General features: G+C 38.3%; 4 protein-coding genes across 5 annotated transcripts; 1 reads left to right on the top strand and 3 right to left on the bottom strand.

Moving 5' to 3' along the window:
• Window positions 1-1,408: 1,408 nt before the first annotated feature.
• stk16 (serine/threonine kinase 16) lies at window positions 1,409-5,845 on the bottom strand. Of its 2 annotated transcripts, none has more exons than XM_020637998.3 (8): window positions 5,743-5,845; window positions 5,299-5,423; window positions 4,696-4,915; window positions 4,471-4,604; window positions 4,173-4,260; window positions 3,592-3,720; window positions 3,325-3,446; window positions 1,409-2,725 (listed from the first exon to the last, which is right to left on the bottom strand). In XM_020637998.3, the coding sequence occupies exons 2-8, from the start codon at window positions 5,382-5,384 to the stop codon at window positions 2,587-2,589; spliced, it is 918 nt and encodes a 305-aa protein (XP_020493654.2). In that variant the 5' UTR covers window positions 5,385-5,423; window positions 5,743-5,845; the 3' UTR covers window positions 1,409-2,586. The 2 variants fall into 2 exon arrangements, with proteins under 2 accessions (XP_020493654.2, XP_020493655.2); XM_020637999.3 differs by lacking the exon at window positions 5,743-5,845 and adding an exon at window positions 5,564-5,707.
• A 1,612-nt stretch (window positions 5,846-7,457) lies between these two features.
• LOC109987012 (PEST proteolytic signal-containing nuclear protein) lies at window positions 7,458-10,475 on the top strand. The gene is made up of 5 exons (XM_020637939.3): window positions 7,458-7,566; window positions 8,170-8,396; window positions 8,614-8,688; window positions 8,793-8,848; window positions 9,276-10,475. The coding sequence occupies exons 1-5, from the start codon at window positions 7,518-7,520 to the stop codon at window positions 9,385-9,387; spliced, it is 519 nt and encodes a 172-aa protein (XP_020493595.1). The 5' UTR covers window positions 7,458-7,517; the 3' UTR covers window positions 9,388-10,475.
• A 197-nt stretch (window positions 10,476-10,672) lies between these two features.
• LOC109986982 (interleukin-18 receptor accessory protein-like) lies at window positions 10,673-18,875 on the bottom strand. Its single transcript, XM_020637872.3, has 12 exons — window positions 18,581-18,875; window positions 18,194-18,392; window positions 16,614-16,773; window positions 16,353-16,521; window positions 14,878-14,949; window positions 14,437-14,566; window positions 14,098-14,252; window positions 13,291-13,428; window positions 12,730-12,840; window positions 12,493-12,633; window positions 12,289-12,404; window positions 10,673-11,373 (listed from the first exon to the last, which is right to left on the bottom strand). Exons 1-12 carry the CDS (start codon window positions 18,666-18,668, stop codon window positions 11,161-11,163), a joined length of 1,692 nt encoding a protein of 563 aa, XP_020493528.3. The 5' UTR covers window positions 18,669-18,875; the 3' UTR covers window positions 10,673-11,160.
• Window positions 18,876-19,325: 450 nt separating this feature from the next.
• On the bottom strand, window positions 19,326-25,256 carry LOC109987046 (interleukin-18 receptor 1-like). The gene is made up of 10 exons (XM_020637993.3): window positions 25,047-25,256; window positions 23,107-23,356; window positions 22,123-22,303; window positions 21,819-21,960; window positions 21,658-21,723; window positions 21,436-21,559; window positions 20,854-20,996; window positions 20,454-20,597; window positions 20,209-20,358; window positions 19,326-20,095 (listed from the first exon to the last, which is right to left on the bottom strand). Exons 1-10 carry the CDS (start codon window positions 25,099-25,101, stop codon window positions 19,749-19,751), a joined length of 1,602 nt encoding a protein of 533 aa, XP_020493649.1. The 5' UTR covers window positions 25,102-25,256; the 3' UTR covers window positions 19,326-19,748.
• Between the last annotated feature and the right edge of the window lie 375 nt (window positions 25,257-25,631).

Below are 25,631 nucleotides of genomic sequence, written 5' to 3'. Positions count from 1 at the left end.
GCACACATACACGATCTGAACAGCCAATGAATCCCTTTAACTGAATGATAAGCAAACACAGGAAATTGGTGCTAAAATGTGGACCAACATTGAGTTGACCTTGCGCTCCTGTCGCACGACATCATTTCAGTCCTTCACAGGCAGATGATGGTGAATATAAAATGTGGGGGCAGAATGTGACAGCGTGTGTATGTGGGCACACACACACTGAACCCATAAACACAGCTCCATCCTGAACCCGGTCCCTGGGGAGTCTGGGGTTTTGTGGGTGGGCTTTAGGAGGAAATCAGCTGGGATGTCATTAATTCAAGTGTAATGAATCCTTTGGGTGTTTGCGCATAGAAGGGCATTTGCACAGTAAATATGTGGTGTGTTGTGTACACTTTGGTCATTCGTGTGTTTGTGTGTGCGCTGCTCTTGAGGTCGGAAATTACCTTTGAAAGTAATTGGGCCTGCAGTGAAGTGTTAAACCTCACTGATCAGAGAGGATGTATGGGGCTGTAAATTTCTCGACATGACCGGTTTGATATTTGTTTCCAAGCACGCGTGCACAAATAAATAAGCACACAAACACGCAGATGTAAAGAAGAAAAGAACAATCCTCAGCACTGTCGGAAGATTGTGCCTCGCCAAGAGGAACAATTCATTCCAGACCGACTCAGCTTAATGAAAAAAGCAGTTTCTCTTAATAACTGCATACCGATTTAAAAAGACACATTATAATAAAAGAAACCTCTAGATAAACGATATTCAAAAATGATACATGAACAACATCATCTTAAAACTCAACAATTACCTATGCTTCTCCTGAAGCCACATTTACTATCTGAGAGGTACTAGTTAACTTCAACGTTTTCCTTCTTTGCTTCTCTATATGGTCAAAAATGCCTAGACCCTAACATTTCACACATTGTTGTTTATTTATGTATCTATCCTTAACTGTTAAAAAAAAGGATTTAGGGACTGTACTCCAGGGATTTGCTTTGTTCAGCATCTGAAAAGGAAAGTGATTTGGCCTCGCTCACGTCAATGTTTTAGTCCATTCCTAAGATGTTAGATGAAATGTTATGTCGCCAACATTTTAGAAACTGGAGCGCGTACGCTGATTTTGAAAGTATCAAATAAAGATAAAAAAAGCCCTTCAGGCCTCTTTAAAGAGCTATTATCTTACTACCTGAGTTATGACATCACTCACAGAAACAGAAACATGACTTTGCAGAGTTCAAGGCAATCTGCTCTTCACTTCTTAATGTTGTATTTCAAACATTTATCAATAAGGGACGTCATATCTCTGTTTGAGTTTAAGTTACTGAGTACTCGTTCTCATATTTTTTATGACTGACTTCTTACTACAGTAGGATTCCTTTTATTACACACTTATATAAAAAACTGTACACAGAGGGCCACATATTTTATAATTGATGTTTTCTTTACTGTGCAGCAAATATGAAATGAAACAGAATTTCCCATAATCAAATAAGTCACTTACAGTACAATTGCTCAAATCTCAGCGCTGTGATGCCATTATTCTTTTGTTATTACATACTATGTCAAACTTCATGTTCATGTGAGAGCATATTTACACATGAGAGGAAACCATAGATTTAACAGTTATGGGAGAAATGGAAAAAACTATTTTAAAAATAAAAGATGAAAGAAAAAGGAAAAGAAAAACTGAAAAGCTAAATATGACTTAATAAAATAATTAAGTTATTAAAATCAAGTTTTCCTTCCATTGATTTATAGTTAATTTCCTTTTGTTTCCATGTGGAACAGTTACACTTGACTTCTCACTGAAGTTGTCTTTGTGTGTTTTACAAATTCACTACTGAATAACTGGACAGACAGAATGATGGTCAATAACCATGTCAATGTGCGGTGTCAGAGACTGTGATGGTGGAGCACCTCTGTGTGTTCAAATGCAGAATTACAAATAAGGAGCAATAGAAAACCCAGTGTGAGTGAAGGTTTGGAGAAGAGCTGCATGCACATATGTACATTTAAGATTAGCGCAAACGCGTAAATACACACAAAAAAAAAACCTCAGGAATCGAGATAAAAATTGAGGGAAATGAACCATGACTCCATGGCAGGGAATGTGGTTTGATATGTATTGAACTCAGGTCACTTTCAGAGCCAGGTTAGACATTCACCCTGCAAAGCTAAGCTAATAGGTTGCTGCTGCAAATTAAACAGACAAATGTGAGCAGTAGTGATATCCATCTTCTCATGTGAATGTCAGAGAAAGTGGACGGATACTGTATATTAACAAAATATTGGATTATCCCTATGAGCAACCTTTGAGACCTACCATAGGCATTTTATTGCAGGGTCATAATTAATGCAAGGCTTTTCTGTTTATGTTAAGTTCACAAGGACTAAAAGGTCAATTTTGATAGGCCAGTTGGGAGGAATCATTAAACCTGAATCTTTATACAGTAGCTAGACTCCCAAAACTGAGTAAAAGTCTGTACCTTGGCTTTTTAAAATAAGGTAAATAAATACAGGAAAACATTTCAAGCTAAAAGAGGTGTGAATATGTGTGCAAAGGTTTCCAAGACCCCACATCCAGTGCACCGTGCAAGATCACACCATGTTGGTTTGGGTGTTGGGGCTGCGACTCTGCAGGTCCTGTACCTGGTCAAGAACCCAGTGGATGTTTGGTCTCTCCTGAGGATTCGACACCATGATGGAGCTCAGCAGCATCTGCAGGCCCTCCGAGTAACTGGGCAGGATAAAGCAGACTACAGGTTAGAACAGCTAATCACAAGTACTTGGTTCCTCATTCAGTTATAAACATTTTGATAATTGACTTTTAGACATGAAAAGCATCCATATAGTACACAAACCTTCCAAAGTTCTTAATATTTGAAACAAAATCAAAAAAATAACATTTGTGGTCTCCTTAACTGAGATCATACAGTACAACAAAAACAACATACATAAAAAAAAAATTAATTGAACATCAGATTTAATGATATCCAATAAGTCAGTCTTATTTACTGTGGACTGACAATTGCTAAAATAAATTCATGGAACACTGCTGTGGAAATTCTGTAGTTCTACAATGGCTGTGAGATGTTTTTTATTATGTGTAAATTAATCTGAATGCTGAATGTGTTAGCAGGTCAAATACTATACCGAATGACATCTGACATACAGCAAGTCCTCCTCACATCAGAAACATCTCCTTAACTTTTCCTAAAGTTTTCATTATAAAAAAAATCACTCCCCAACTGTCCACAGCAACAACAGAAATGTATACATCAAGGGGAAACTATCTTCAGTTTACACTTCGGATAATGCGTCAGTCTGAAAGCTGACCTGCAGGACTGTGGGATGGTCACTGGATTCTGGACAGCGAGGGCAACACTGTCCCCCTTCTGAAAGATCATGTCGTACGGCCCCTCCAACATCATCATGCAGTAAAGCACACAACCAAGCGACTGGATGTAGATATCAACAGAAGGGGAGAAAAGGTAGTTAAGTCAGTGTATTATCCATATAAACATAAACATAGGTTTTACAGATTAAGAGAATACAACATGCACAACATACACAGTCAAGAGAGATGAAGAATACAACTTTTACCCAGATATCTGTGCGCTCGTCTATAATGCAGTGGCTTTCTACGTTGAAGAGTTCAGGAGCCCTGTATGAGATGGTGCACCGCTGGGCTGCCCAGTCCTGTATGGTCATGGCTTCTCTGCTTCCTCTAACCTGTAAAAAAAAAACCCAAAAACCACTGTTATTGATACTATCAAAGGGATATGATCATTTAGTTCATTAGAAAATATATTCTATTTTAGTGTTGTGATAGATGCGTGTCGCCTTTAACTGTGGAAATGATATTAAAATAATGATTCTATATCAAAACTTTACTAACTGTTCATGTTGTAATCAACTACGTAGTAAGGCCTGAAAACCAAAATAGCAGAATGTCCAATATGAGCGCTTCAAGAGGCTTGATTAGTGTACGAAGCTCAAAATGTGATGGGTGTAAAATGTGATCAACTTAACTTCCTGTAGTACCGTGTAGATGATTATTAAAAGGAATACAAGCTCACAAATTGAGCAAGACTCTCAGAAAGAGACGCACAGAAATCACCTGTGCATCTCTTTCTTACATGCTTAATTGCATTTTCACATTCTGAAAAGATCTGTGCCCTAACCTCAATCCTGGCACGGTTCATAGAGCCCAGGTCCATCAGAACTGGCCTGTCGTCCTCATCTAGAAGCACATTTGTGGGTTTCATGTCTCTGTCAAATTAAAGCAAACATGTAGCACCAGTTGAGAGGTAAGGAATTGAGTAAGTGTAAAAAAAAAAAAGGAACACACAGAAGTTGCAGTTTGGAATTAATGATGTTGAGCCCTGACTGACACAAAACAAATTGCTCCGTGTCTTTTGAACACATAAGTCATCCAATGCAAATGTTTGTTGTTTGCAGGTGTAAATGGAGACATATTACCTGTGTGCATAGCCCTTTTCATGGATGGCCTTGAGTCCAGAACAGATGCCACGCAGGATTTGCAAAATCTGTCTTTCAGGCATCAAGTTTCCCTTGTCTCTCAGCTTCTCCAAAACAGACCACAGACTGCCTTTCTGTTGAGATGAACCCACAAACAAATAAAGAACCCACTCAGTTTCTGGGAGGTTGGTTATTCAGGCCATAATAACAACTGAAACGACTTACTCGGATATAAGGCAGAAGTAGCCAAGCTTCGGTCTTGCCTCCACGATCAATAAAAGTGTGTGCAACCAGGCTCAAGATGTTGGGGTGATTAAACATCTGGTGCATTTCCACCTCTGTCTGCGCCTCCTGACGGCCTTCACGGTCATGGCACAAGATCCTCTTCAGGGCATAGAAGCGCCCATCTTTTACCCCCTCTACCAGATCGACATAACTGAACCCTCTGACGGGAGGGGGGAACACGACAACAACAACAGATTAGAGATCAACAAATAAATAGAAATAATTAGTTCAAGTTTATAAATATTCAACCAACACAGTGTGTGGGCCAGATTACATATCCTACAGTGCTCATGTTCAGAGTAGTGAGAGATGTCACCAACTAACAGACTAACAGTGGGGCTCAGTCATGTGTTAATGGGCAACAATGGAGGTCGAAGCAATGAGCTGTATCAGGCTTTGGCTCCACAGACAACAAGACCAATTCATTGATGGATTTAGTCTTAAAGCGGGATTTGTTTAAACATTTCTCCACACTTTACATTTTTCTGTTGGAGTGAAGTTTTTAAAACAAAAACAAAAAAAATGACACCGTGTTAAACTTACCCTTCGTCTAGTTTCTGGACAAAGTAATATCTCTTGTTGTCAATGGTGATGGAGCCACGGGAACATATGCACAGGGTCTGTCCCATCTTGACAGGTGCATCGTTTAACGCCAAGCTTTTTAAAGGCTAAGAAGAAAAGCAGCACATGTGGTTATCATGCGAGACACGGCAGGAAGCAAAACAACAATCAAACAAAACATACCATTGGTGAATTGTAGATAAAATGAAGTGTTTAGGGACGGCTGACGAAGAGCCAGAAAACAAACCTTCACTGTTAAGAGGGGCTAACACAGCAAGTCGGCGACAAGCAACTTCCCGGGTGAAAAATGTCCAAATTAACGTCGGCCGCAACCTTTATGTACTCTAATTCCAACACTTAATAGTTCGGCTGCTTAAAAATAATATTTAAATCAATAAAAGGCTGATTTTATGTCACCATTCTTACCTGTTTGTTTTCTGTTTACCAAGTGAGCCTCCAGCCATGTTAGCTTTCCTTCTGCTTCTTCTTCTTCTTCTTCGTCTGTTTTTGCTCCTTGAGGGAGGTTTGGCACTCTGCGTGTATTTTGCGCATTACCGCCACCTTATGGGCGAAAAAGGTAATACGCCCATTATTCAATGTTTTCTGATCAAAATAAAATAAAGTTCTCCTGTCTGATACATGCTGCAGCTTATTGAAGTGTTTTAGTACTGTTTCTAATTAAATGCGTAACCATCCTGAGATGTTCAAACAACAGACTCAGATCTTTGGCTGATCTGAGAGCAATACTCTCTTACGTGAACTGAAAATGCTTGACTTCTCTCTTGGCCCCTTTTTGAACTTCTACAAGTGCATTTTTGTCATTGGTAATGAGTGAATTTATGACCTAGCTGCTATTATTTATTTTTGAGTTATTCCTTCCAATTGTTCCATAAGGGGTCCTTCATCTGCAAAAAGAGGTCTGTTAATATCTGGTGGTGGACCACTTAAAGACGTTCTTATACATACATGGTTGATTGGAGATATTATGGACACTGTATTTTTCAATGTACATTTTAATAATAATAAAAAAATTAATGCATAAAAAAAATAATTTATTTAAATTAAGGGTCCGGTTCTCCATCAAAAATAGTGTTAAATGTTTTCACATTAACTCGGTTAATCTTTTTCCTCGTCTTCTTCTTTAACTTTAATACATCAAATATAAATTACAGGAATGTGTACATCAAATTAATTCACATGCATGTACAGACATGTTCAATTTATTCTAGGCATCTATATGTTTGTATAGTGGCGATATGTATAGTCTATAAATAACAAAATTCCAAACAAATTATAAACTTAACACAAACTCATAATAAAGCCACTGAGGCACCTAGAAGGCGAATCTTACGCAGGATGTATTAATAAGTCCATTGTCCAGGTGATGAGTGAAGGTTTTAGGGTGGTTTATTTTATCCAGAGACATCAAGCAGGCAATAAACAACAAAAACTGCTGTTGTCTCTCTTGCCCTGTCATCCTGCCATTGCATCCTGGCTTCCTGGTAAAAAAAACCAACATTAACCCATTAGGTGCCTACCTGAGTCTCACCTGGCTACCTGGCTATAAAGACACACCGATGTACAGACTCCACCCTTATGCCCCAAGTAGCAAAATAAACGAATGGAAATAACTCATATAAAAGTAAAACAATAATAATCAAAACACCCCGAACATAATCTAATGTTCAAATGTATCCACAAAATATCCCAAAAATAAGAATATACACTTCCACTTAATTTAGGAGCAGTGAATAGCTGTAATAGTTTGTATAGTGTCAAAAATAAGAAAAAGTATTACAAATTACAGCCTAAATAATAAATATTTAGTAGCAGAAAAGCAAACAAGAAATAATTTCTGAATAAAGTGATTGATTTTTTGCCAATTTCTTATTTGTGAGGTTTAGATTTTCTATAGAGGTTAAATATATCTGTAGTTTAAAAAAAAAAGATTAATTCACTGAGAAATTGAACTTTGTAATATGTCTATTTTTGTTTGTATTTCTCTAAATAAAACCAACATGCAGTGGGATGAAAACAGTCTGCAAAAAGATGCTTTTCTTACAACAAGTGCAAAGAACAGCAGAGAGCGCTCCTCCTCCTTCTTCTTCTTCTTCTTCTTCTTCTTCTTCTTCTTCTTCGACACACAGCGCTTGGGGACGCCTAGCGGGCACGATATGTAATTGCCAAAATTGGGACTCGGAATGATGGCGGATTACAAGCATAACAGAAGAGTTTTCAGCGAAGACGGAGGTGATATTTGTGCTGTTTTAAAGTCTAAATTCTGTTTTATACGATTACGAAATTGAGTGTTGGACTGAACTGCGGCGTAACCTTTTAAAAAAAGTAGCCAACACTGTTTACTAAGAGGCAGCGTTTGTTTAAACCTCATCAAGCTAACTCAGTGTTAGCTGACATTTGCTAGCCAAGGCATGTAAAAAATAAAAAAAAGTTGTCATTGTATTTACGATTGGAAATGGGTCTGGATGTTATGGGCTTAAGTTTCAGTAAAAGTTATCATGCCAATAAAGCAAGTTTACTGCCCCAGAAAGGTCCCGTTTGCTTGATAATCTGGAGTTAAAGTAGCTTGTATGTGCAGCAATGTGAATGAGTAGCAACGTGATGGTTACCTGCTTTTAGAGGCTTCATGTGGTCCTCTTGTGTTCATGTGAAAGTTTACATTGTGTTTTACTTTTTTAAATATCTAGCTAAAATGCCAAATAAACCCCTTAAATTACTTTGGGATACTGGCTAGAAACATAACATTTGAGCCACAGGTGAAGATGCTTGATTCTAGCTTTCTGTAGTTCCCAGTAAAGTGTTGTTCACCTTGTTGAGTTGTCTTGCCTCAAGCAGGGCCGCAAGAGGAGGAAGGCAGAGTGAAAACTAAGCCTGTGTCTTGTAGTACTGCGGGAGGAGAGGGGAACGCAGTCAAACGCACATCCCAGCATCTCACATCTGAAGACGAGGATGAGTCCTCCTCAGGCCCGCCAGCACCCTCCAAAGTCTCCAAGATAGGCTTCAGCATGGGAAGCCAGATGAGCAAGAAGTCCAACCCAATTTCTATCAAACTTGGAGCGTCAGTAAGTCTGTACTTATAATGCAGTAATAATATCCCACTACAGGATGTAACACGACTACGTGGACAGAGAGAAAGGTGTGAATATGGTTGTTCTCACAACGCGCTGCTCGACAAGAAACAAACCTTACCACACATGCTGTGTAATGTTACCCTTTCTCTTTGAACTCAATGAGTAAAAACTGTGAGTAGCTAAACAGTGTGTCACTTATCTGTTTTAGAAACCAAAAGAGCCGGCACCATCCATTCCTCCAAAAAAGGCAGCAATGGCGTCTGTTTTTAATGAGGATGATGATGTGAGTGTGTACGAAGATATTAATCAGGTAATTTAAAAAATCCATAAACAACAAATATGCATTTGACCCCCCCCCCCCCTTTGCCATTTTCTCTTCTAATGCAGAGTGAACCTGAGGAGATGCCGCCCGAGGCAAAGATGAGAATGAAGAACATTGGGAGGTAAACACACTCATTTCAATAATGCTACACACTGTGTGTGTTTTTAATTTTAATTACAATAACTCTTTCCACAAGTGGAAGTGTAAATACCTTGTATTGTTCTATTATTGTAATTTTTCTCCCTTTATTTAACAGATGTAAATATGTTTGATTTTTAACTTTTTGTTATTTTTAATAATTATATTCCTGTTTTCTAGAGCTGCTGTAACACAAAAATTTCCCCCATGGGGGATCAATACAGTTTATCTTTATCTTTATCTGTATCTTTAAAATTTGATTTCCAGTAATTTATTTGGATCAACTTCTGATTTTGTCCAAACATTTATCTTAATATATGTATACAATTACAAATGTAGCTATATTAATGACCAAATAATCTAGAATTTCAGTCTTTAATTGCAAATTGACTAATCTGCCACGTTTTCAGGGAGACACCTACATCTGCGGGACCCAATTCTTTCAACAAGGGAAAGCAGGGCTTCTCTGATCATCAAAAACTTTGGGAGAGGAAGATAAAGGCCCAAGCAGACAAATTGTAAAGCTACAACCGTTCTTGTCACTAATGAAGGTTTTTGTATAGTTTAAACTTTGACAGAGATATCTTTGAAAGCTTGAATAATTTTTCACTGCAGCAATGAAGAATACTTTTGGCCTACCACGATACTCTGTGGCAGGAGTTATGTTTATGTTCCCAACCACTACAGACTGATGCCAAGAAGAAAGTTAGGGAGATGGCACAAACATAAACTAATACAGTCAGAATATTGTTTCAACTGTTAAATTCGCTGCAGTATCCTAATGTTGGCTAACGGGGAAATCTGACTTGTTAGAGGCCTCATGCCCTTTTATAAGACGTGGTTGTTTCTGTCTGAAGCTAGCTAGGTGTGGGCCTGAGCAAGCTGACCGGGTTGATCATCTAATCTTAATGTAAAAATGTACAGAGTGTGATACTGTTTGACTTTTTAAATCCATATATGAGGAGCGTGTGTTTGAGTGCATTGTCAATGCTCACGTGTATGTGTGGGGCATAGATTAGACAAACATTTGACTTTTCAAATAGTTTCACCACATCATTGTCCAACCCTTTGTTTTCACCTGCTGTGCCACATCCTAGGCAGACTTGTCAGACTTTTTTATGTTTTGTTTTTGTTGGTTTGAGCCTTGTGCCAGTAGCTTCAGTTTTGGCAAGCAATCTAGGCTTTATGATATTTTAATTTAATATTTTTTTTTTACAATGGAAGAACACTGTTTTTTTTATTTGAAAACTGTTTAAAGAGCAGAATGATTCAGCCATGTCAAAGATTAAAGGGTGCTGGTAACAGTCTTCTTAAATTATGTTTTGGGGGTTAACAATTAGGCAATACTTTATGCTGTTTTTATTTTTATGTCTCCACCAGAAAGCTCCCTCTTCAGAAATACCCCCTTGAGTGTTTGTGGCACTTTAGTGTTTTTTGTATTTGTTTTGATTTTTTGAAGATTGCCTGGACTAAAATTGTAAGTTTTCAATTACTCTATTGTTTAACCAACTTCTGTGTGAATTTCCTTCCATGGCTTCAACCTGTTGTATCAAACACAACTCTCAAAAAATATTTAAAAACGAGTAATAAAAATAGAAAAGTGGATGATATGTGGTGTCTGTTGTCCTATGTAACAGAAAACTTGATACACCTCACATAAGCATGATGTGCTCAAAGGGTAACACCCTCTGCATAATAATTTAAAAAAAAGCTTTACAGCAAACAAGTGGTTAAAGAAGGCAGGGGAAGATGTTAGTCAACCTGTCTACATTGAGTTAGCCTTGGCCTTTAAACTAAAGATCATGTGTTGAGCCACAAATAAATGACTTTATTTTTTTAATGTCAAATTTACACCAATTTACACTTTTCATTACTGAACAGCTCTTACATCAACATATCAACATGTAGTATGCAGTTAACATTAATCAGCAATATAAGGGATCATTTTTACATTTTAATCATCAATAGAATTGATCACGTTAAATGCCTTGTTTGTAAATGTCCAAATCCTCCATGTCTTAAACTCAGTATCTCTGTCCTCTCATTGTAGATGGAAAGTTAAGCTCAGAGTACATTCCCCTCTGCTAGACCATACGCATGGTCCAGGGTGACTCACTTTTTCCATACATTTATTGATGAAACATGATTACTATCAACGATCATCATCAATTTTCCTTCAAGTCTCACACTTGCTACATAACAGTTTCAGTCCAAAAGCTGCCCTGTAAAGTAAACATTATGTTACATCATGTTATATAAAAATGATTAGTTATTGGTCATCAGTCCAGATTTTCTTCACTCTCTGTGATCAGGCATGGCCTTCCTCAAAGACTTCCAGAAGTTGTTGGAAGCTCTGGCAGGTTTGCCTGAGGTCCAGTCCAGACTGGGGAGCACCTTCAAGGCCCTTTGGACCAGGACAGGCAGCGGGGGGTCCGGCTGTAAGAGGGCTGCTGACCCTCCATTGGCCCATATTAGCAGAAGTTTAGGGCTTGAATTTTGAAGCAAAGCCTAAAGATACAGAGAAAGTAGTGTGTGACTGACGCATTGTGTTATTCAAAGTGAAAATGATGTAGAAAAATAATTAATTTTAAAAGTTGAGTCAATTCCAAACTTAACCACTTCATAGAAAATGGACCTTGTACTGAATCAGGAAACCATATTTTTGATTTTTAACAAATTTCCCTTCCCCCTCCCCCATTGAGCTACTGGTTTCAGTTTATGTCAGTGATGAGATCAAATGAAACCATGAGGTTTTTTGAGAATCATATACATGGTTTATCTAGCTGGAAATCAAAACGACAGACAGAAAGACAAAAAAATAAAAGTAGTGAATCCAATGTATGGTGTATTTCTTCACAATATTAAATGTGTGCCGTACACTACTGATGCTTACATGTAAGTTAAAGGGAACAGTTTGGCATGAAAGGAAATAATACAGAGGCTGTGGTCCTCTAGGCAGGTGGGCCGGGTTCGAATCTGACCTGTGGCTCATTTCCTGCATGTCATGATTCTCCACTCTCTCTCTCCCTGATTTCTGACTCTATCCACTATCCTTTCTCTCCAATAAAGGCATAAAAAGCCAAAAAATAAACATTCAGTATCTTCTTAAACGGGTTTTGAGGAGGTGTGAAAACAATGAACAAAGATCTTGAATATCTTCTCTTGAAGTAATGTTAATGAGTTTATGTGTCCTGGTTGTTTAATTAAAAATAATAGGAGTTAGTGTTTTTTAAGTATAAATTACATACAGATCTAATAAATTTAAAAATAAATATTCAAAGCTTTTTTTTTTTTTTTTTTTTTTTTTTTTTTTACACGCAAAGGAGATGTTGATTTCCGTGTTATTTACAAGTCGGACACTCTTAGTTAAGGTTACTCCGATATGCAGCATTAGTCATCCCCACTCTCAGAGTGAACACCCACCTGGACTCCTGATTCCAGTACAAACACAGCATTACTGTTGGAGAGATAGTCAGCTGACACAAAACAGATGAGCATTCTGCTTCTCTGTATTGCAAAGACCACATCATTTGTGTATGCTGCAATAAAAACCAGAAACTACCATAAATATATGAGGTAAATGTACACAAATAAAGAGAGAGAAAGAGAGAGAGTTGATCCTCTCACCTCCTCCAGGCAGAACATCTCTCTCCAGAAGACAGAGTCGATACCCCCACTGCTCCTCTAACACCTGGGGAAACAGCACTTCTAGTGGTTCGTGGGTGACTTTTCCCTCTGAGTTCAATAGGTCAAAGCTGGATAAACATACTGTAAATAAAAGCGGTGATTATTTGAGTTTACCAGTGTAATGAAATTACAGCTAAATTCAGTTGCAGATATCACGTACTGAACATTTTGACCCACCTTCCTCGTCAGTGTCCGGCCCTGATTGGGAGGAAAGGGTCAAAACTCCCTCAGTCTCTGTTGATGAATCACTCCACACGAACGACAGAAACACATCAAACTCTTTCTCCTCTGTTTGATGGTGATCGGATGTGAAAAACAAAAACAGAACTTTATACATACAAGAAGTGAAAGTGTCAATTTTGATTGGCACCATTTGTGCAGTTTCGTATCGTGTGCTACCTTCAAATTTCGAGCACATAGGCCTACACTTGATTTAGACCATTTAAAGATACCATAATTTATCCTGATGTTTTATTTTAATTTTTGACTGTAATGTGTTGGAGGGGATTGCCTTACTTTATTAGGGTTTGTAGGTTTGAATGCCTTGAAATAAGTTTGAATCTACATGCTGCAGTAGTGGTTTTTATATGTATGAGGGGAAGCCACATCCTGTGATGACATGCAGCTGCTGCAGCCAGGATGCCAGTGTACTTATGTATACATGTGAGTTTCTACTCTGTATTGCGTGTGTGTGTGTGTGTGTGTGTGTGTGTGTGTGTGTGTTTTCTGTATTCAGACCTCCGTCATGTTTTCCACTTTGTAAGTGGGATCTGTAGATAAGCTGTAGCTCCAGCCATTTCACATGCAAAATGATTCCCAGCCCACCTACAAGCAGCAGTGATGCAATGGGATATCCAACCAGTGACGGCCATTGAACTGAAACACATGCATAACTCATCAGATTGTATTTTGTTACTGAAGCAGCAGTAGATCATTTGAGGGCAGGGAAAACAAAATTTGATTAAAAAAAAAAAGAAGTTATCCTTTTTCATGATCAACGTGTACACTTTATATTTCAAAATGATTATCAGTTTCTTACTTAGAGACAAAGAGGAAATTGAGCAACCTTTGCTAGCAATTCTGAGCATTGTCTGTCTCCCCCTGAGGAATTTCAGTCAGTTATAACACTCTTTAGCTTCTTCTGAGACTCCACCTCTACCACTTTGCTCTCATGTGAGTTTCTAACATTGCCTGTCAGAGTCTATCACAGTGTTATAAAACAAAATGAAGTTCGTCCATGTTAAATAAAAAGGATACATTTTGGCTACACAATCTTTAAATTCCACGAGTCTTTGCATGATGTTGAGCTGAAAGCCAAATAAATTTGACGTCAGATCAAGCTACCTAGCCTAGCAGCTAACTACTCTGTCACATGTTTTGTTGCTGTGATTGGTTGTAACATCACTTGACATGAGAACACCCCTTGTGAATTAATAAACAAACGAATAGAGAGGTTCCAGGGCTCTGTAATATCATTCAATTATGGTGTTTTGGTTTGTACTAAAAATAAGTTTCATTATAAATATTATTAAAAAACCACAGTACCTTTAATTTTCTTCTTCAGCTTGATAGTGATGCTGCTGTTTCCGACAGAATTAGTGGCGATGCAGGTGTATGTGTTGTTCAAGTGCTGTGGAGTCACTTCTTTTATAATGGATCTTCGTGTCAATTTGTATTCTTCAAAAATCACCCTCTCCTGTCTGAATGAGGAAAGAATTTTTAGCTCCCTTGCACCAGAATAAAAACCTTACCATGAAAGCCAAGCTGAATCATCATGTTTACATTTTATAGATTTTACAGAAGTCTAAAAAATGAACATTGCACATGCATTATGAAATACAGAGATCTCCTGGCAAAAGCAATCAAACGATTTTAAAAACTCACTGTTGCTCCTCCATGTGTAGTAAAGTCACGCGCTCCATGTTCCCACCGTCATGCATGTACCACCGAACCTCTCGTGAAAACGTATGCTCAAAAGGAAAATATACCTTACATGTCAGCATGTGAGACTGACCTAAAACAAGAACGGAAAAACATTCTCTTAGTGAAATAACATGACCAAAAATGTCCTCAAAAACTACACATTTATATTTCAATCACTTATTTTCATATCAATTTGTATAAGATTTATAGGTGATCTTTTAAAGCTTAGATGAGACCCTTGAATGTTTTTTTTTTAGAGCTGTTTGATATATGTTACATATTACCTTCAGCTAAACGTTGAGTATGTAACAGCTCTGATAAAGCAGTTTACTAAACTAATCAAATGATTTATTACCTCTGATAGTTGTGGGATTAAATCACAGAACATCTGGATACACTTACCGAGCTCTGCTTCTTCTGTCATGTTGCCGTCAGGATACATGATCCTGGGTGGGTCTCTTGGTTTTTTATGAGCTGTTCGGGGACACACACATTTCTGTATGATCATCTTTATAGTTTACTATAAAGATTACATGTGAGCTCTACTTCAACACATGGCTAAAAAACAACTACACTTCATCAGATGAGAAGATTAAGACACTCAATCAAAGGGGAAAAAATCCAATGGCTTCATGCAACTGCCAAGATCAGCATCGAAGACTGGAAATATTTTGATTCAAACAAGTCAAACAAAGAAATGGATTAGGGCGTCTAGCCTCAGGAACAGCATATATGCTGAGGCCGTTTGACATTTCAACTCTGAAGTATTAGCACTTAAAAAATCCCATGCACTGACGAAGTTTCCTATCAACTTATTTGACATGCAAAAACAGAGATTTCATTGACAACCACAAAGAGCTTTCTATAACACCCTCAGCTATAAGTGGTGACTGATGGGCGTTATGCTACAAGACTAAAACTTACAGGATGTATAGTGTATAGTTAAATAACAGAAGTTAAGCACAATAACCGGAATATTTATGGAGAAACCATTAAATCAGCAAAGCAACTGCTATGGAGGAAGCGCAGTGTTTTCATGTTAAAAAAGCAGAGGGAATATCCAGCATTGAACTTAGACCAGGTCTTAGTAGGTAAAGCAATGTGCCAGAGCTGTGGTACAAGATGGCCATGGGAACAGATGGCTGCAAATACATTTGCTACTTACACCATGTAGGTACTGGGCTTGAAAATAACTGCTTCTGTAGGACAGTGGAAATGACACGAGCACTTCACTGTGCTGAGCACTCAGATGAGAACATCATAGCCTACAGCCACGCAAGCAGCTCTCTTAAGTGTTTTTGACCCAAATGCAAACAAAAGCAGGCCACAGCCCAATTTACCTTTCTGGGCCATCATGAAACCCAATTATGCATTCTGAATAAGGCCACATTCTACATGAGTGTGTTACCACGCTTACACTTACAAATTAGCAATAAGTCAACACAAAAGTTCCGCAACAATCCACCCTATCCTCTAAGACACTGTAGAGGATCCCCAAATTAATTATAATACATTATCTGGCAGTCGTTAATTAAAAAAAAGAATATTGTGCCCCACAAACTGCTATGGCCGTAGAAATATTTTGCTGGAAATTTTGATCTGCACGTATGGTATGCTAGTATCGAGATTTACCAGTCTGGACTACCAACCAACCCACTGTTGCTCTTTTTGATGCACGGTGAAATGCAACAACACTTGTGTGCTATTCATGTGCAAAATAGAAAATAACAGAATTGGTAGAGAAAAACTACAAATATGATATTGTGTGTTTTCGTGTGTGTGTATTATATAGTCCTAGCTTTCCCAACACACACACACACACACACACACACACACACACACACACACACACACACACACACAAGCACATAACTTACGTACGGCTGTGGCTGTAACAGCCCTCCTGAACGTCCATTTGACTCCTTGCTCAATTATCTGTCTGTCACAGAAATATACACCTTCATCTTGTACTTTGACTTGGCAGAGATGTAACACCCCATTTTTCTGACAAGAGGCTCTCCGCTGTTCAGACACTTTTTTGTTACCCTGTAAGAAAGCACAGATAGTTTTTGTACTGTGATTCATGTTTCCAATGTGAGACTGAGAGATGAAGCTGCTCATGTTTGTAGCCAGCTTACCTTGTACCAAACAGCATCTGTGTCATCACTACAGTTGAAACCTGGGCAGTGGATCTTCGAACCTGCTCCAACAAGCAGCAAAACACTATTCTCCTCCGGATTGACGCATCCAAGGCTGTTGTTCTTCAACACCTGTAGATGGAAGAACTGTTTGCTGCCACTTGACAGCGTACACCGTTACACTTATCAGCAGCTCACATGCATTACAGAAACACCATAAATACTTTATGTCATAGGAGTATTGTGTAAATCAAGTCAGTATTTTTCAAAGTTGCAGACATATTGGGATCTTTAATACCAAGTGTGTAGACAAGAGTAACAGCTACAGGAGACCCTAAAATTGAAAGAAAATCATTCAAATGTCTAGATGTATGCACCATATCGAAGGTGGTGTATGGTAGGCCTACCATTCTGCAATGTTTCTCAATATGTATGGCAACCATTTTCTCCGACCCTGAGTGGCAAGCTCACATGCTTTTATGCAGTAATATTGTTATACAGTTTGAAGTTCCTAAAATGTATTAACCCAGGTCATTCAACCCAGTTTTATCATTTCACCCCTCCATGTTGATCAGCAACTGAAAATACAATGATAGTAAACATGCAGAGGAGCATCAGGGAAATTTCAAGTTGAACCTCAACTTAAATTACACTTTAACAATTTGTGGAACGCTTTTTTTTAAGCTAGCATAATACAATTAGCTCGCTAACTGTCATAAAGATCACTATTTGTTTCATTTCACGTCCTCTCTTTTCCTACTGCACCTCCTTTAATACACTTCCTGGTTTCTCACTCCCTCCTCTCCCCCTTGATTGGTTGTTGTTTGCACTCTGTCACTAATTAGATTGAATTCACCTGCCTACTCCTTATTTAAGACGGCACTCCTTTACACTCATCTTTTCATTCTCACATGGGGCGGCAGTTCAGCGATGCATGGATGTGCAATCCCATGTGTGTCTTCTGTTACCCTCAAGATTGACCTAATTTTACGAAATAAACCTGTTACCTAAATTCAAGACTTGTTGGATTCCTGCATCCTGACCCGATGCCCCCATGGTGATAGTACCTCAACTTTGAACCCTTCTTAACACTAACATCACGGTTAGCTAGGAAAGTTTGCCTTTCCTCTCTTAATGTTGTCAAACCAAACTAGAGAACAGCATAGTTTACAGAGAAGTGGCTAAATGCTAACATTAGCTGTTGTCATATTGTAGTTTGTTTGCTAGTGTAATTTTAACAGAGCTTTAGAGAGTTAGAAGATGTTAATTTTCTCTAAAATCACCACATTTTCAGTTGCAGATCAAATGAGACACTGTGAAATAATGACACTTCGTTGAGTCCACTAAGTTAAAGGCATACCATTTACAAACCTGGAACACAGTGTTATGATATTTTTAAACCCACATCCCACCCAATCATGAGTTCAGAGAAAAATGGCTCTATATATGTTGAGAGCAATATCCAAGAGAAAATACATATTGTTAACATATCTTATTTTGAAGCCATAAACAGCAGGTGCTCAGAAGTATGAATTTAGTCACATTTAATAGAGCAGTGATAATGATGGGTGTTTATTTACCCTGTGAGGCAGGAGTAATTTCCAGAATGTTTATCTTCTGCTAGGAACTCCCTCCCACAGGGAATGGATGAGCCTTTATTTCCCTCTCTGCCTTGTCCAATCCTGGACCACACCAGATCTGCATGCCTAATACAAGGCATCATAAAGATTTCCCCCTCCACTGCTCTGTAGAGATGATGTGTAGTATTCTGTTGGGGAACTAAAGATAGTTGATGAGTTCAGAGGCTGATACTCAGAGACATGTTTCTGTTTCTCTCAGTCAAAAGAAGGTCTGAGACACAAGTGTTAATGACACGTTTCCTTTAAAACACATGCACATACTGTATTAGAAAGCAGAATTTTTCAACTGTGATACTGAAACAAAGTTTGTATTTAAATGTAATATACCTTTCCATTTGTTTTGATGGTTTCCCACGCAGCATGCCTCAAAAAAATTGGGAAAGATTAATAAGCTAAGAAAGTATCCAGTTTGCATCTCGTCTCCAAATCTGTAGATGACTTTGGTCACGATGCTGAAAGAACCAGTCTTCTTTTTTTACTGCTACACTTTTTCATGAATAACCACATCTGGGGTTCCTGGTATTTCTCATCAACGTTAATGTTTCCATCTCGTCTTTGAGGCAGTATCGCTTCATGTGTGAACATCACCATAGGGCATGTCGATGTTTCAGTCTCTCTTGGTTTCCTGTATGGTTTTGTTTGTTTTGTGATTTCACTAGAACCTGCTCTTAAAGACTTGATTGTGTTTTCCACTTCCTATGTGTAGAGCAGAAGAGCTGCTCTTAAGTGTTGTGTATACCACTAAATTATTTAGTTGGTGTGGGAGATGCCTTATTAGTTTTTATCTAATAAAAAAAGACAAAGAAATCCCTGAGGGACAGAGTTAATATACATTTTCCAGTTTAAGAAGCTTGTATTCACACAGTTATTTGTTTTAGACTTTTATAAACTGTAGGTACAATTTCTCCACAACAGACCTTCAGGCAGAGGCAGGTCAGATGTTTAGCCCAGCTTTGAGTTTTTCCCTTAACGAGGAAACCAGCATGTTATTGATCTCTACATGGAACTCTTGTGAAAACAGTTTGTATTTGCTTTCAGTATTAGATAGTCAGAAGAAAAAAAGGAGTCAGACATTAAGCAACTTTTTACTTTTCATTGAGAGTCGAGTATGTAATGACCGGACAAGTTTATGTTCAATGTTCAATTGCATTTTGATTTGGCAAGGTGTCCACAAACTACCTGATTATTTTATAACATGAACATTTTCTGCTCAGTGACTTTGTGCGTCAGTGCGACAGGAAGCATACAGTTGTTTAACTAGAGGCCTTTTTGCTGTATGCATGAAATATGCATGATTGTGATAGCAAATCAAAACAAAAGCTGAAATTGGCTAAAAGGCAATCTCATTCTCGTCTATATCCTTGCTGCTTTTATTGAAAAACAATTACTGATTAATACAGTTATAAAAAACATGTTTCAAGTTCATACAAAACTTGTATGTGTGAACAAGCAGGCTGTCTGAACATTTCAGGAGAACATGTGTGAACACACTGCCTTAGACAGTCTGAGTTAAAAGCCTTATTTTTGGCACATGTTGCGGAGCAGGTAGGTGATAGCGTAGCTTATTCCAGAAGAAGGAGGAGGAGGGCATCAGGGAACGTTTTCCTTTCCAGGTGACACAGTTTCCAGCCTCACTTAGAAGCTGTAATGCCTCCGGTACTGAACCTGACTTTGACACTTCGGTTGACTCAGTTTTGATGAAAACTAAGCGAGTCTTTTTCTCAACAAGGGCTGAATGGATGACACTCAGCAGACCAGATCCTAGACCAGGATCTAAAGAGGTGGGAACCAGAACCACCGCCCGGCTCTGCTCTATACAGTCCAACACAGCTTCTGCTACAGCTGAAACCAGGCAGAGTTCATATGAATATGAATAAATAAGTATATATATAATAAATACATGATTATGAAGAGTCTTAGTTTGTTTTTCATCAAAGTACATCATAAACACATACCTTTCCCTGGTAAGATGTCACGGTCATACAGACAGAGATTGTAACCAAATCTCTCCTCCAAAACACTCTTCAGACATTCTCTGTCGTCTTCACTCAGTCCATCCGTGTCGCTCTTATAACACATCAAAAAGGCGTCATAGCTTTGTCCATCTAAACAAACAACAACAAACGACAGCTTTGTCACTGCTATCACACTGTCTGCAGTCCAATAGCTCTCATACCTTATAGCTCTCATAAACATATACCTGAGGCGCTGCTGAGGCAGCCAAGAGCATCTCGCAGGAAAAGAGTGATGTGAATTTTGAACTTTACGTAGACAGCTGTAGTCAAAAGCATCACCACTATAATGCAGACACTGCCAACAGCCAAGGAAATGTAAGAGGGGCGAGCTGAGGGGAAACAATGTAGAAAATGAGTTTATTGATAGTCATTCAAACACAAACTTAATGGTGTATTAATGAACATGTAAATAAAATCTAATATCAGATTCAGGGTAAAACTAGTTGGTTAATAGACTAGTTGGTTGACAAAGCATTACACATATTTTTTAGAGTAGGCAATGTTGGAAATACTTGTTAGATATAAGCTCCTCTTTGTTAAAGATTATTTAACAAAATAAAAAAAAGATACATCACTCTTGATTACCTTTTTGGGCCAGTGTGATGATGACGGATGAGGGTGTGTCGTCAGAATCCAGTTTACAGGTGTAATGTTTTGATAGATCCTCCTCAGTTACCATCTTGATGACTAGAGATGCTGTAATGTGTATTTCACCATCAATGTTTTCTCTGGAATGGGTAGAAGATACATTTATGAATGTGTTGTGTGTTTTTGTGTAACGTTGGCACTTCCAGACCTGGTTGTGATGCTGTTGTATTTGTGAAGGGAAGAAATGTCAACTACAATGTCTCCTGATGTCATATTTCTGACTGAAAAAGACTGAAGAAGGTCACCAACCCTGACGTGTAAATCTAAGACTGCTGCTCTGCACATCTGAAGTATGTAATACACTGTCCATTGGAGGTTCTGTCTTATTTGTGCCTTTTAAACTCAGTTGAACCCACAGTACTTTCCAACAGCTATAGTCGGACATTTACATGGTATCCCATCAAGTGGAAACTTTTTTTTTCCACCTGTACACTGGACTCAGGTGTGGCTTAATTCCCAACTACTGTTAGATACATGAAACTCATTATCAGAGCAGAAACAATTGTGTGACTGATTTACCTCGTTTCATTGTAGAAAACTGTTAAGCTTTCATTTTTTTTCAACATCGAGTTTCCGCTCAACCAGTGCAGAGAATCTGAGTCCGAAAATGCCACGGCTATACAAGAAATGACCGCAGGTGAGCCTAAGAAAGGAGTTCAACACAAGATTGATTTAAAGGTCAACATTTAAAAAGGAGGTAAACACCTGTTAGAGTACACACTTTATGACATTGAAACTCACCCAAATCTACATGAAATACATCATCCTGGAGGGGGGAATTGATCGTAGGAGATTTCTGAATTATTTCTGTGCAAACAGGGGAAAACTTCATAAAATCTTTTTTTCAGCATGTCGATTTGTATGTTGATAAAACTGTCAAGGAAGATATTTTTTTTTCTTACTGGGTTTGACGTCAAGGATCACTGCAAAGGTCCTGTTATATGATTGCTGATCGTACAGGTAGGATCTAGTACAGGTGTAGATGCCATGGTTATTCTTTTCCACACTTGAAAAGTAACCGTCGATTGGAAATGACTCTCCTTTCTACAGGGTGGAAAATGTAGATAAACTAATTAGAGATGAATAAAACAATACTTGAAACAAATAGTTTAAATCTTGAAGTCAGAAGAGCCCAACAGAAGACACAATATACCACCACCTCCACGATTACAATTTAATCTTATAACATCTGCCGTCTTTAAATACCTTGTGCCACATGATGTCGTTGGTGGTCATGTTTGGTGTATTTACATCAGGGATATTTACATCAGGGCAATTCAACATGCAGTACTCTTGTGTGAAACATGTTGTTGAGTACGTGGTCTGCTCTTCATACTCTCTGCTCTGCTCTGTGTAAACTGTCAGCATGAACTCACTGCTGGCATTCCTGTCATGTCATCAAAGAAGAAAATAATATTGAAAGGGTTGATTTTTACATTCAAACTAATTCTATACAGTGTTTTAAATGAATGGACTTCACAGATTTGGTTTTGGACTACCCTTTTTTGGCCTTGAGTTTTTTTGCATTCGCCTGCTCCATCTTGATTATTTGGATGAAGTAGTGACCGTTTTTCTGACGAGAGGGTTGTGGCTGGAAAGAGTATGTATTACCACACCTGTACTCTAACTGAGAAGTTTATATGGTGCAATGTTTTTGAACCCAAAGTAAGAGCGTGAAGCAAAACCTGCCGTATCTTCAATCACTGTTAACGTGAACATAGTTTACAGAATTTGAGATGAGCAGAAATTAATTTGAGACCAAAAGACGCCGCCCCCCCCCCCCGGCTGGCCATTAGAAAAAAGGTAGTTTTAAGGAGATTCTGCATTTGCTTCACTTTTCAGACCTGGAGGCTACATCCAAATTCTGCTTTTCAGTCACCACTGACTCTGAACACTAAAGATGGAGGTTTTAAGGAGAACAGTTGTCAACTGCAGACATCTACATAGCACCGAAACGCAAAACTATTTGATCTCTGAAGCTTTTCTGGAAGACTGGTTAAAAAATACACATGAAAATGACGCTATTGTCGTATTGCACTCTTTTTTTATGCCATACAGAAGTAAAAAGCGTTCTGTAGGATATACTAGTATAACTAGGAAAATGAAAGCTATCACATTAAACATAGAGCTGAGGGCCTCATGAAAAAAAATGAATGCTGTATCATTATTTATATTATTTATATATCTTACCCCTGAGAGCATGAGTATTTCCCCTGATGGTTTACAGACGCACCGAGAATCACAAGATTCCTCCCATGAACCAGCAGACCCATCTGCCTCTGCTCTGCAGATGAAATGCTGCTGATCAGAAGAGTCTCCTGGGCAGTGTGACTGGTCCAGATCAGCTCAGCATCATTAGACCCTTTATGATGTGGGCACAACAGGGCCACCATCTCGCCTGCCTTGATATGAACCGCTGTGTGTCTCAATGAAAACACACCTGTGAATAAGAGGTAGAAAGTGTTTAAATTCAATAACTCTGCAAAACTTCTCTGTATTACACTGCAGCACCACCATCTCACCTGACTTCACACCTATCTCATTGGTTCCACAGGGAAACATACCTGCCGGTTTCACAGATTTCAGTTTATTTCAATGTGCAAAAATATAACATGAATTGTTTGGTGACAGCAAGAATCCAGAGGCTGGATGATTTGTCACTTTTTGGCTGAACTACTTGAAATAAGATTTATTTTTCAAAAGGTCATGTTCCTTTTTTTAAAGGTTTGGGCAAAATAGTTGAAGCTAATAATGCACAACTTTGGGAGGCACATTAGAGGAAGTAGGACAAGTTTTTTTTTTTCTGCTGTGGAATGAACATGTGAAAATGTTCTTTCAATCTGCACATACCCACACATACACAAAGAGTAACTATTCGTATGCTTGAGAGAACAGATAGGTTTAGAGTTTAGCTTTAAAAGTAGAGACAGTTGGGATGGACCTCAGGTCAGCAGGTAGTTCTAGAGAGAGGGACCACAGTAACTAAAGGCCCCCTCTCCAGACTTGATGTACGACTAGCAGGCCTTCACTTGATGACCTGAGGGCCCTGGTAGTCTGTGAGCAGGGCAGAACCATTAAGTTCTTTATGGACTAATAAGAGGATTTTGAAAGTGATTCTGTGTTGTATGGGGAGCCAATAGAGTGATTTTAGTACCGGAGTAATATCTTCAAATTTTCTTGTGTGTGTCAGGACTCTGACTGCTGAATGATAGTGTTGATCTCACTGGTTAATGTGTGAAACAACTTGATATCGAGGGTTGGGACTTTGACTTCTTAACCACATCCTGATTTTTTTAGAGCAATAGTTTCTTGTGATTTTCGTGTGAAGGAACAGTGGTTCAACTTTGTACAAGTCAGCACTGGACGTTTCATTACAGGAAGAAGACAAAGAGGAGCCAGTTTAGTGTCATGTAAAAGTGTAAAATATTGTCAAGTGTAATATTTGCATATATGTAATATTTATGATGATTATTTCTGCAGGTGACACTGTAGCAAAGAAACTACAGCTGTTAATGTAATTCAGACAGACAGGACAACTATCAAGAGATCATACTGTGTCTTTTCCTCAGTGCTATCAGGTGGATTTGCAGGTTTTCTATGTACAATTGCAAGGTATTATACTTTAGTTTGGTATCTTACTTTTAAGGCGCTCTTACTTGGGTTACTGTAGAATTCAGGGGCAAATCATTTTCTCCAAAGTATTTTATAACTTAAATAACTAAAGGTGCATTTGTGTTTACATAAAACACAAAAGCATCAATAATCATAGCCTATATTAACATAAAATGGACCATTCTTGATTTTACTACAATCATTGTGAGGCTCACACTTGTACTAAAATTCTAAATGCACGACTTACACTCTAAAGATAAAATCTATGAGATCTGATTTATTCTTCCACAACTTCCTATGCATAATGCTATGTAAGAAACAACTAGTTGTTGTGGTGATAGCTCCTTGTTTTGTTTTTAAAGGTCCATACCCCCTGTTGAAATGACTTAATCTGATCAGTTATATTTACTTCTTCCTCCCATTTAGAACTGGTTTGTGCATTGGAAAGATGACTGTCTGTCTTCTTAACAAAAGATGACAATAAAACCAAACATTAAGTGACGTTCTCTTTCTCTTACCTGCCAGAAATGTCAGGAGGAAAACCAGATGGACTGGAAGTATTTTCATCGTCATGATTACACCACTGCTGCTGCGTCGTCAGAAATTGTCTCTGACCAAATGATCCCTGAAGCCAGTTCTGTTGAATTACTGATCAACATTTCCCGAAATGGGGCTATGTCATTGTATAAAGTGAAACTTAAGGAAGAGCCATAGCGTCAACATGTTGTCACTACTGTGTAAACCCCCACCCCCTCCCGGATTTCCCCTCTTAATGAAGAGAGAGAATAATTTATGGACCGATGTAAAATGAAATGGAGTGGAAATAGCCTATAGTGGCATTCTGTCCTTCATGATAAATGATTAAAAAATCTACATAACCTCATACTAGACCTCCTTTATAGTTTAAAAAATAGTTATAATTACGGATGCAAATAAAGACAATATTCTGGAAACGCTTTGTTTGCGCCACAGGTTTTAAAAAAAAAAACATTTCGTTACTCACACGCAGCTCGTAGCCTTCTTTACAGTGACTTATATTGCGTGTTAAAAAGGGGATTAGGCTACCCGATCCCTGAAGAGTGAACCAAGCTCACAAGATATCT

The sequence above is a fragment of the Labrus bergylta genome, chromosome 3 (assembly GCF_963930695.1).
Source record: "Labrus bergylta chromosome 3, fLabBer1.1, whole genome shotgun sequence".
NCBI lineage: Eukaryota > Metazoa > Chordata > Actinopteri > Labriformes > Labridae > Labrus > Labrus bergylta.
This window is presented reverse-complemented; position numbering and strand designations above follow the sequence as displayed.

Coding starts and splice junctions, on each gene's coding strand:
- stk16 (XM_020637998.3), bottom strand. CDS start 5,384: ATGGGACAGACCCTGTGCATATGTTCCCGTGGCTCCATCACCATTGAC. Junction 3,721..4,172: donor TGAACCGTGCCAGGATTGAG/GTTAGGGCACAG, acceptor TTTTTTTTACAG/GTTAGAGGAAGCAGAGAAGC. Junction 3,447..3,591: donor ACGAGCGCACAGATATCTGG/GTAAAAGTTGTA, acceptor ATCTACATCCAG/TCGCTTGGTTGTGTGCTTTA.
- LOC109987012 (XM_020637939.3), top strand. CDS start 7,518: ATGATGGCGGATTACAAGCATAACAGAAGAGTTTTCAGCGAAGACGGA. Junction 8,689..8,792: donor TTTTTAATGAGGATGATGAT/GTGAGTGTGTAC, acceptor CTTCTAATGCAG/AGTGAACCTGAGGAGATGCC. Junction 8,849..9,275: donor AGAATGAAGAACATTGGGAG/GTAAACACACTC, acceptor CCACGTTTTCAG/GGAGACACCTACATCTGCGG.
- LOC109986982 (XM_020637872.3), bottom strand. CDS start 18,668: ATGCAAACTGGATACTTTCTTAGCTTATTAATCTTTCCCAATTTTTTT. Junction 18,393..18,580: donor CCATCAAAACAAATGGAAAG/GTATATTACATT, acceptor AACTATCTTTAG/TTCCCCAACAGAATACTACA. Junction 14,950..16,352: donor TGTTACAGCCACAGCCGTAC/GTAAGTTATGTG, acceptor GTCCCCGAACAG/CTCATAAAAAACCAAGAGAC.
- LOC109987046 (XM_020637993.3), bottom strand. CDS start 25,101: ATGACGATGAAAATACTTCCAGTCCATCTGGTTTTCCTCCTGACATTT. Junction 20,598..20,853: donor CATCACACTGGCCCAAAAAG/GTAATCAAGAGT, acceptor GTTTCCCCTCAG/CTCGCCCCTCTTACATTTCC. Junction 20,096..20,208: donor TGACATCTTACCAGGGAAAG/GTATGTGTTTAT, acceptor GCCTGGTTTCAG/CTGTAGCAGAAGCTGTGTTG.